We start from the raw sequence: 11,059 nt of genomic DNA, 5'->3' as shown, positions 1-11,059 counted from the left end.
TTCATTTGGTAGAAACCAACGTAATACTTTCAAGATTTCTTAAATAACTAAAATCATATTGATTGATCGGATCGGAGCGCCTGGCCCAATAAATGGACTTACGAAAAAAATTAGTTGAAATATATTTTTAGGCAAACAATTGCTTTTAAATTCCGTCTTTAGGATCGACAAAAACAGGTTAAATATAAGCAAGATCCTTTAACGTCTTTTATGAGATAAAAAACGCATCAACAACATTTAGGAATAGCGCGCGGCAAAGGTCCATTGGAAATTACAGGCTTTTTACTTACCGCAAGAGAGGTTGCGCGATTAAATCGATTTATATATTTATTTTTAAATTTATCTTTAAACTTTAATTTTTCATGTTTTAATATTTCTCCTCCCAAAAAAATAATTAATGTTGTGAGTAAAAAATAATAACATATAAGTGATTTGTTGTCTTTTTACGCCTGTGCACGTAAAGAATGGCCTTCTAAATCTTAGGCCGGTACGTGCGCGCATATGTCACTTCAAGGATATTACGCGCTCGTCACGGACTGTCAGCTGTCAGCTGTGCGCGTACCAGGTCAACACTTTCATGCCTCTGACTTCTGTTCTAATTAAAACACTTTCACGCCGGTTAAAGACACAAAGCGGGCTTAAACCTGACTTTAATAAGTTAATTTTGTGAAATTTGAGTTATTGTGTTTCATTTTTTAGAACAATAATAAGAATCAACATTTTCAGGGAGTTAGAGGCGATGGGGCGGGGAGTAGATAGTAAGCTTGGAGGGAAAATGTTGCGTGATATCATCAGTGCCTTTGGCCGGCGTCAGGTTTCTTTAATATTTTTCAGGTAAATAAATATTGATAATCAAATTTAATTTGTAGAACATTAGAAACTGACCGATGTGTTATCTCAAAGCCTTCCCACGCCCCTTCGTCCGATGAAGTGCTGCCATGGCGGGAGGGGGGGGGGGTATGCCTACGAAAACTCCGGTCGAATGAGTTAGTTCATATTTTCCGGTCACTCGGGGTTAATGTTGCAATTGGCTTTGATTTAAAATAACATTAAGTTAAACATAATTAATCTTATTCATTTATCTTGTGAATTTAGACTACGAAATTTATCAAAATTTTGACCATTCTTGTTTCAAATTATTATTCTTAAATATTTAGGTACAAGTACATGGTTCTAATTTTGAGTTGTGTACTTTTTCTCTGGGCTTGTTTAGGAGACTCTACTAGTTCTGTTAAATCAGTACATCCAGTACATCAGGCTTTAGGAACAGTACAAACCACTGAAAGTTTAGACTTTCTTAATCCACAATATTTAATTAGATTCATTTCTTCGAAATTGGATTTAGGAAATTTTATATATTTCACTTTTTAAATTATCAATTTTGAGAAAGTTAAAGATTTGAAATCTTGAATTATATTATGATTCTTCTTCTACAAGAACTATTTGAAATTAGAGTTTTACACTTTTTGAACCACTTTTCTCTCAATATCATGCCAAAAAAGGATAAAAACTAAATTTTACAGCTATTTGTTTAAATCTTCAGAGAACGCAATTAGAGCTGGGGTGTTTACAGGAATTTTTCCAGAGCGGCCCATAACCTATTTTATATTCTGGAAGGGGGGGGGGGCAAAGACATTGACTGATTCCCTAAGGAACTATTATTATTGATTAAGATTTATTTTTAGCAGCTGTTCTGTTGTAGCCTGAAACCTAGGAATATAATACATATTACCGTGGTTATATTCAGGTTAGATGAAAGGAAACCTAACTATAGACCTCAGTTTCCACATTCTCTTCGTTTGATTGGTGATGATTCAGTTTGATGAAATTCTATTAGTTTATTTTCTAAAGCCCCCCCCCCCTCCTCCTACATACCATAAAGAGTTTATATTTTCTCCTGAAACTTTTGATGAGAAGAAAATAGGTAAACAAAATTTTTTTCAATCGCATTAAAGTTTGTTTAATCTTGGTGTACTGTGAATAGAAGAGTTAGAACCTGAATACCCAGACTTCGAAGAAAAAACAGAGAAGGAGATTAATAATAGAAATATTAAAGAAACTGTTCACAAAACTGTTCACAAAACTGTTCATCGGAAAAAGGTAAAAACGACGCGGCACTCGTATTCTTCAAATTCGGTTTTCTTTGCGACAACTCTATAAATGATTGAACCCTCTTGATATTTTAATCTCTTTATCATCTCTACTTCTCTACTTCTCTACTTCTCTACTTCTCTACTTCTCTACTTCTCTACTATCTCTACTTCTCTACTTCTCTACTTCTCTACTTCTCTTCTTCAATACTTCTATACACTCTACTTCTCTACTTCTCTACTTCTCTACTTCTCTACTTCTCTACTTCTCTACTTCTCTACTGCTCTACTTCTCTACTTCTCTACTTCTCTACTTCTCTTCTTCTCTACTTCTCTTCTTCTCTTCTTCTCTACTTCTCTACATCTCTACTTCTCTACTTCTCTACTTCTCTACTTCTCTTCTTCAATACTTCTATACACTCTACTTCTCTACTTCTATACTTCTATACTTCTCTACAACTCTACTTCTCTACTTCTCTACATCTCTACTTCTCTACTTCTCTACCTCTCTACCTCTCTACCTCTCTACATCTCTACTTCTCTACTTCTCTACTTCTCTACTTCTCTACTTCTCTACTTCTCTACTTCTCTACTTCTTTACTTCTCTACTTTTCTACATCTCTACTTCTCTACTTCTCTACTTCTCTACTTCTCTACTTGAATTCTCATCTTCTGTATTTTTGCCTCTTACAAACAATGTATTTAAGATTGAATTATGTTTAGAAGGACCCGAGTTTACTCCGAGAAAAAATATTAAGTTCAAAAGTAGAAGATGAAGAACGAAGTAAATTATTAGTTATTCCGTCAGATTCAGAATCCAAGATTCATAATCAAGATTTAGATAAACAATACCAGAAACCAGTCAGGTAAAACCCTTCAACTTAAAACATAGAAATGACCTTGTGTACTTAAAATAGAAAAAATTTATATAATTATGTTGTGAACTTTTTAACTTTGTAAAGAAAGTTTCTTGAAAATTTTGTTAAGGTTCGTAAACCATAACTTGTGTATTTTGCACTCAATGAGTTTATCTATAATTGAATTTGTCTGTTGTTGTTGTTGTGTTTTTGTGTTGTTGTCGTAGTTGTTGTGTTTCTTTTTTAAGTTCTTTCCTTATATTGTGAGCACTGAACATGAAACATGGACGTTAATACTTGCTTGTTCGTTTAGATTTTGCTATTAATATTATATTAATAATATACTTCAGGAGAAAATAATTTTATAATTTAGATATAATTAGTCTTAAATTTTTATATATGGTTCGTATTGACAAGACATTGCTAAAAATCCTCCACAAAATTATTTTTCTAATTATCTTTTTTTTCAGTCCAAGAAGACGTGAAAATACTTTAAACGGTGTTATGATGAGAAATCAAGATCCAGGTATTTCAATATTTTTAATCGACCCCAAAAAAAAACTGCAAAAAAATTTCTCAGTCGTCCTTTGATCTTTGAAAAAACCACATACACTCCCTTTAAGATTTTTACTAAAACTTGTAACTCTATATTCTTGAAACTTATTATTAATTTATACATTCTAATTGAAGAGAGAAAAAATGAAGAAGTGGTTTTGTAAAACCAATTTAGTTCTTTCACTTTAAATCTAAATATGAAATTAGATTTAAAACTTTAAAACAACAAAAATCATTTTTATTTACTTCCAAAAAAATGTCAATTGTTTTGTATGTAATTTTATTCTATATTAGTTTGGGAACCCAGCGTAGCCAAGGTAACTAAAAGTTACTCCCACCGTTTACCCGCACTTAAGATTTTACCGGGAAACTGAATTGTCACTATTTTAGTCGACACACACAGCTTAATATCTCAAAATCAAGCTAAGAACATTACCGTGTGTCTCCCGAGTTCCCCAATCAAAATTTGAGGCAAATTTGTCCAGGGGTTCCCGAGTTATGATCGGACAAACAAACAGACAGACAGACAAGCAGAGATTACAGCTTTATATATCTAGAAAATACTTGATATATTAATGTAAATATTTATTTATTGTTAGATAAGTGTTTTTTTTCGATTATCATCACTTGAATAATATTTTCCAAGTTTTATTAAAAATAAATCTGTTTAGTTGACGTAGAGTGGGTTGTGGTCGGTGGAGCTGATATATACAAGGCTCAGGATGTTGGAGGAAGAGGAGGATATGACGAATTCCTTCAGGATTTTGCTAAACAGGTACAGCCTCTACGTTTTCTAGCTTTGATAGTGTTTAAATTCTGGCAATTCCCTCCGTTGTTTCTTAAAGTCACAGCAGGCGCAATTTCAATTGAATCTTAAGATAGAGACATGCCAGATTCACAACGGTACCCTTTAAACACTTACCTGATCAATAATTATGTTATTCGGCCTATTCCTTCTCAAAAGTGTAATTTTTTGCTTGGGTTATAGCAGGGTAAATAATTGTCGGAAAGTAAAGCAGAATTCCCCTCAAAATTATCTTTTTTTGTAAGGATCACTGGAAATGAACCGCTGTCGTTAAAAACTTGTCTTTGAAATATGTTTAAAGTTTTAAATTTTTTATCTGTAAAAGGTTTTTGTTTGTGATTTTATTATGAAAATTAATGGTCGCAACATTGAAATATTCTTCTTAACCAAAAAAAAACGGTTAAAGAAATAATGACGTTAAGGACCATAAACAATAGTTAGTGTGCATTTATCCCTTTATTAAAGAGCTCTTATGGTTCTGCCGTCTGGCGCACATACAGAAACAATAAAATAAATTTTTATATTTTTTACCAAATGTTTTATTCATTCTATCCTGTCTATCCATTCTATTCGTCATGAAACATCGAACCATAAGTTCTATTAATGGGACTTCAGACCAATTCTTAATTGATCCACTTTTTAAAAAAGAAGGGCATGTCAGATTCACAAAGATACCCTTCAAACATTTGACTGAGCAAAATTTATAAAAATATCCTCGTTTTTCTATCAAAGAATTGTAATTTCTCATGAGGGTTTCTCATTTAAAAGTGACTTGCGGATTTTATGAAGCAGAGACACAGAATGTAATTACAATAATCAGCATTTGTAAAAATGAAAAAAAGGCAAAATACTTCACGTTTCCGTCACTTCTTCTAAGCCAACATTTTCACATTTTAAAATTGTTTTGCATTGACTCTCTGAAAGCGAAAATCATAAATAAATCTTGTTTGATCTAGGTCGAGGGAGCTGGGGAGGGAGGAGAACCAGTTCATCTGTCTGGAGTAGAGAAACAGCAGGGGGAGGAAATATTGAAAAAAGAAGCTTTTAATCTAGTCGCAAGGTCAGATTTTACCATAGAAATATTCTCTTTTTCCCTATATTCGCATACCCGGTCAGATTTAACCAAACCTTTAGGTTAGATTTCTAACTTCCTCCCACTTTACTATTTAACACTGACTGGACACCTTCTTGATATATGAAATGGATTCTGCAAGTTGTTTGTTTATATTTGCCAATGGGGAATATTATTTTTACCTCTAGGTTTCCAGATTATTTGTATCATCCTTTCAGTTTCATTTTTGCTATTTTATATCTTTCAGTACAGTGAGATAATAATACGTTGGAATTGTGCCATGCACACAAAACCATTTACTTAATGTTGATTTTCAAACTGCTTGCGTACAGCATCAAATACGCATTCGATTGTTTAAATTTCGTTAACAGCGTTTGAGTCTTACTGTATTTTTCAATATATTCGGAGAAGTTGTTATTGAATTTACATTTTCTTGATAAAACCTGATATTTTTATATTTTCAGTGATAAGATAATATACACAAGATCTGTCCCAGATACAAGAGACAGGCGTTGTCAGGTACATGGTGAATATTTATTTCATGTACGTTGTACAGTTGTCAAGTACATGAAAAATAATTCTTTCAAGTACAGTTGTTGTACACTGTACAGGTTTTCCTTCAAAGAATATGACTTGAATGACAAGGTTGATTTTGGCGATGATACTTAAATTTGTTTTAAAAGGTATATTTAATGATCTTAGCTGAAAACTTTAGAATTGGATACCCTTAATCCCGATTGCTAAATCTAGATATCGACTCTGGAACTTTTAATTAAATTGTAAATCCTCTCTTTTGGATACCCCAGCTCCCCCAGTTGGATTGTGACAAATGAAAGATCTTTCATTGATTGAGTGCGCAAATTTTCAAAATTTCTCGGCAATCTGATTGGCTGTTCAGATTCTCCAATCGACAATCTGATTGGTTGAATTTTTAGTACTCTCCATGATACAAACTTAAGATTAAATTAATCTTGAGATTAAGAGAAAAGGAGATCAAGCATTGATCTTGATCTCCACAATTCTTAAGTTTACAGCTCTGACAAAAGATATTTTTTTCTTATTTTTAAGGTACTTCCGATTACTTCAGTATTATATAAATAATAAATATTTTATTGAGAGGGTCTGAGGATTTTCTTATTTTAGGCAGTACATTACGATGCTAATTTACCCACAGCCTCCATAGGAACGATATACATAAATATTTATTGTTTAAAGGGATATACAAACTGGTTTTAGATTCCAAAAAAATCTGCCTTTACCGTATACTGCGCATGCAAGTGGTCGAGATTTAATAGGATTTTCATCAAATTCTCGGATAGAAATGAATTAATACCAATTAAATCATAATTCATGTAGTTTGTTAAATACGAATATAATTTTTATGTGTAAGACAAATCTATTACTTAATGTGGAGAAGGTATAATTAGATTTTAAAATTATCGGATACCGCGGACAAGCGCACAGCGAAAACGACAAATTATCCAATTTTTGTTTACAAAATTAGTGTACTGCAGTTTCTGGGAGAAATATAAATACTGTTTTTTGAAGAGGTGTTTTTCTATTGAAATAGTTTGAATAAAAGATTCCCCTTTAAAGTTTTGCATTGAAGTGTTTGTTTAATCCTCTTAAAAACATTGAAGAGCAACGTGCCGTGTTGAGAATCATACTCGTGTGTTTTCAGTTATAAAACCGACAAGATTTTAACAAAAATAAAATAATGCAAAATTTGAACAACGCGGAATAAGAAAAAACAAACAAATATTGTTTATAAATAGATCAGAATACGTTTATATATAGTCGTCGTTTGATTGAATATCTTTAATTTAATAATCCCCCCCCCCCTGATATTCAAAGGTACCCTTATCAGCTTTGTATTATCAAAAGTGGCTTTTTCTAAATTGAAAGGTGTTTCTATAAATTTTCTCCATTGTTTCTGAACCAAAAATCCACATGCCTGGATTGTAGAGAACCCAATTTTTGGTAAAGAAATCCTTGAAATCTCACACATTCTTAATCAGACAACGCTTTAAAGAGTATCGCTATGAACCGGATGAAAAAAAAAATGAAGGATCACTTAAAATTACCTGTATATGTAGTCACCTTAAAGGGAGTGACCGGCAATGTATGGTAGGTGAACTGAGAATTTAGTATTTCATATTTCATATTTCATATTTTATTCAACTACAAGGCACGAGATAATACAAATAAAAAAATCACAATTTACTATGTAGTTTGGACCCGCCTAACCAGATTTACAAGTGCATTATAGACTAGTAGACGAATGTTTAACGGTAAAATGTTTTTAATCTGATTCAGAGCAAAAATTGAGCTAGCAATCTTATTGGAAACATGTTCAATTTGACAGTCCCAATTTAAAAATTCATCGATTTTGAGTCCAACAAATTGTATTGTGGAGAAATTTTCTAGGATTCATTTGAGACATATAAAAAGTTTTAATGATGTATAATTACTGAGATTGAGCGCAAAGTTGGCTTTTGAAACCATCCATTTGTGTGGTTACGTTTTGAGAATCGATTTTTCTGAAATTATTAAATAACGATGACAAAGAATGTACCAATACTTCGACAGTAAACTAATTAGTTGTTCAGGAACAGGTTGAGAAAATAAAAATTAACTGTTATCATTGAAAAAAAGAAATCTTATTCTATTATTAGTTTCTTTAATGTTTCATTGTTCACAAACATTTTCTGTAGGTTTTCTGGAATTTTTATTGAAAAGACGACATTTGAATAATTCTAAAAAATCTGCGAACAAATTCGTAAAGAAAAAGGAATTTAGTATAATGACGAAAAAGAAATAATTGATTCTAACATTGATTTATCGACAAATTTCTATTGAGAAATAATATCCTAAAAATCTAATTAGTTTGCTGTAGAATTTTGAAACATTTTTCGTCGTCGTATTTAATAATTTAAAACGTAACCACCCAAATTGATGATTTTGAACGTCGACTTTGCGCTCAAACTTCAGTAATTTTACATCATTAAAACGTTTTATATGTCTCAAATGAATCCTAGAAAATTTCTCCACAATAATACATTCTCAGTTAAAATACCATACATTGCCGGTCACTCCCTTTAAACTGGAGAAAATGTGGTTAATAATGATATATATCCGTGGATTAGTGATAATATTTACCAATGAAGCCTGGTCCCCACTCATCAGAACCATCTACAGTGTGCTCAACAGGAAACTCAGCCATTTTAAAAATCTGTTCTTAAAGTTTACTTTCTATGCTACCATATTGCAATGTTTCATTTGCTACAATTTTTAGTTACACGAGAAAATGGTCCTACTGTCGATTTTCGATCTTGTACAATGTACATATGGAACAAAATATTCTTTTTTGTCAAATTTTCTGTAGAAACCCATGAAATCTCTTAACTAAGACAATTAATTTAACATTTTTGTCATTGGTATTTAAAAATGGGGTATAAAGAGAACCCTTATAAATGATGGTAAAGCAACTTTAGTTTTTTAACCAAAATAACTAATATATTTTATTTGTCTACACAGAAGGTTGACTAAGTAATATTAAGGTCTCCTGCCGAGTTTATTCATGAAATTATTCTCGTCGACGATTTCAGCGACAAGAAACATTTAGGCATGAACCAATCAGGCTTTATCATGTACTAGTTGAAGGGCCCGACGTTGCCCGTGGAAAAAACATTGAAGAAAAAAATTGGGAAAAAAATTCGAATTTGTTATAGCCTATAACACTCCCCGGCCACCCCTGAGTGTAAATTCAAGTACAGTACAGTACAGTACAGTACAGTACAGTACAGTACAGTACAGTACAGTACAGTACAGTACAGTACAGTACAGTACAGTACAGTACAGTCAGAACAGAACAGAACAGAACAGAACAGAACAGAACAGAACAGAACAGAACAGAACAGAACAGAACAGAACAGAACAGAACAGAACAGAACAGAACAGTACAGTACAGTACAGTACAGTACAATATGGGTCCAGAAATCAATGAAAGCTAATTGAGCCCTGTAATTTGATAGGATCTAAGCTGGAGAGATTTATACGAAAATATTTCCCTTCTAAAGTTAAACTTCTCAGGTAAATTATATGGGAGCTACATACATTTCAATATTTCAAGTGTCATTGATAACCCAGAAAAAAACAATGGCGATGCTACCAATTTTTTGGGGCCTTTAATGTTTATATGATTTTTGAATAATTGCAAAGCAACATCCGGTCTAGTGACGCTTGACAAGAAACTATTTTTAGATATTTGGAAATTTTTAGATAAAAGAATATTTTCGGAATAAAAACATTTCTTACAGCAAAGTGTGTTAAAGTGGTTTTAAGTATGTTGAACGTGTATTTTTAAAGGTAAAGGAAGAATTGTAGGCAAGGTTCTAGTTTGAGTCGCAGTGCACGGTTCTGTTATTTTGTTTAACGTTTTATAATTATAAATATAATATTTTAGTTTGTTGAAAATGTACTATTTTACCTATAGATAGAAAGGTAGGCAAGGTTCTAGTTTGAGTCGAAGTGCAAGGTTCTTTTATTTTGTTTAAAGTTTTATAATTATAAATATGATATTTAAGTATGTTGAAAATGTATTGAGTCGAAGTGCAAGGTTCTGTTATTTTGTTTGAAGTTTTAAAATTGACGCTTCAAAATGTGGTTTGTGACAAAATAGTGAAAATCTTTTTAATGCTGATTGTGAGAAACTTCATAAAACTAAATAGTTGCTTTTAAAGGATTACTTTTTTCTTCACTTTAACAAATGAATTATTATCTTCTTAGGCAGATGATTTTATTTATATTAGTAAAACCAAACATTCGTTCTCAAATAATATTAAGATTAGATATTACAGCAGAATTAGTAAGTAAGTAAGATTTATTAGAGATAAATATCATATACATATTATAGTCTGATTAACATTCTCATAGGAATATAATTGAATATATCATGGGTTTTATCACAGATTAAGATAAGGTTATATCATAGGAAGTTTAATTTTCTCTGCATATAGGGAATAGCAGATTTTCTTTATTTCTCCGTCGTAATAAAAAGTTTCTCTGTATTGCGTCGTAATAAAAAATTTCTTAACAATTTACGAACAAAAGGTTTTTTTAAATTTAAAATCACAATTTTACCTTTTGTTGAAATTTTTCCTAAAATTAAAATGTTCTTTTAAACTAATATTGCATCCAGTAAATGATTTTATAATCACCAATTAAATGGGGTCTCAAGGAAACATCAATGACCCTGTCAGTTGATTGATTATGTGATAACAATGAAGATCATTTAGATATCTCATATTTGCATGTTTGACATTTATTTGTTCGGAAACGAAAAATTTGCAATCATTCAAGTTATTTAAATATTGCAGAATATCGCAGTGCTAAATTAATTTATTGCATCTTATTTAGAAAAGTTAAATATAAACGGAGTTAGCAGTAACCTACTTAAAATTAAATACTACCAAGTATTTTACAAGCTCACATTGTACATTGTTGCAGGTTGAAAGAGAGACAGGGTCTGATCAGAGCACGGTTGACCGGTGCAAGAGCAGCCACAGGTAGGAACCTTAAAATGTAGATCAGTTTACAAAACCCATGCATTGTGATGTTGCTTTTAAACGCTTTGACGTCACAAATAGAGGCGTATTCAGGGGGCTATGGGGTAAGTTCA

The 11,059-nt window shown here is 31.8% G+C and overlaps 1 protein-coding gene across 1 annotated transcript in view; it reads left to right on the top strand.

Moving 5' to 3' along the window:
* Nucleotides 1–481: 481 nt before the first annotated feature.
* LOC111715738 (polypeptide N-acetylgalactosaminyltransferase 1) overlaps nt 482–11,059 on the top strand; it is a 19,266-nt gene continuing 8,688 nt past the window's right edge. Inside the window, exons 1-14 of the mRNA XM_023491109.1 lie at nt 482–565; nt 727–834; nt 1,158–1,264; nt 1,985–2,100; nt 2,814–2,956; nt 3,418–3,473; nt 4,174–4,277; nt 5,264–5,367; nt 5,844–5,898; nt 6,523–6,562; nt 8,526–8,589; nt 8,940–9,004; nt 9,414–9,471; nt 10,888–10,946. Coding sequence (XP_023346877.1) covers nt 740–834; nt 1,158–1,264; nt 1,985–2,100; nt 2,814–2,956; nt 3,418–3,473; nt 4,174–4,277; nt 5,264–5,367; nt 5,844–5,898; nt 6,523–6,562; nt 8,526–8,589; nt 8,940–9,004; nt 9,414–9,471; nt 10,888–10,946 — 1,066 coding nt within the window. The 5' untranslated portion in view covers nt 482–565; nt 727–739. The remainder of the gene's footprint in view (nt 566–726; nt 835–1,157; nt 1,265–1,984; nt 2,101–2,813; nt 2,957–3,417; nt 3,474–4,173; nt 4,278–5,263; nt 5,368–5,843; nt 5,899–6,522; nt 6,563–8,525; nt 8,590–8,939; nt 9,005–9,413; nt 9,472–10,887; nt 10,947–11,059) is intronic.

Source organism: Eurytemora carolleeae, unplaced genomic scaffold, assembly GCF_000591075.1.
Source record: "Eurytemora carolleeae unplaced genomic scaffold, Eaff_2.0 scaffold1783, whole genome shotgun sequence".
Classification (NCBI taxonomy): Eukaryota; Metazoa; Arthropoda; class Copepoda; order Calanoida; family Temoridae; genus Eurytemora; species Eurytemora carolleeae.
The sequence above is the reverse complement of the archived record's forward strand: the minus strand, read 5'-3'. Positions and strand labels throughout refer to the sequence as shown.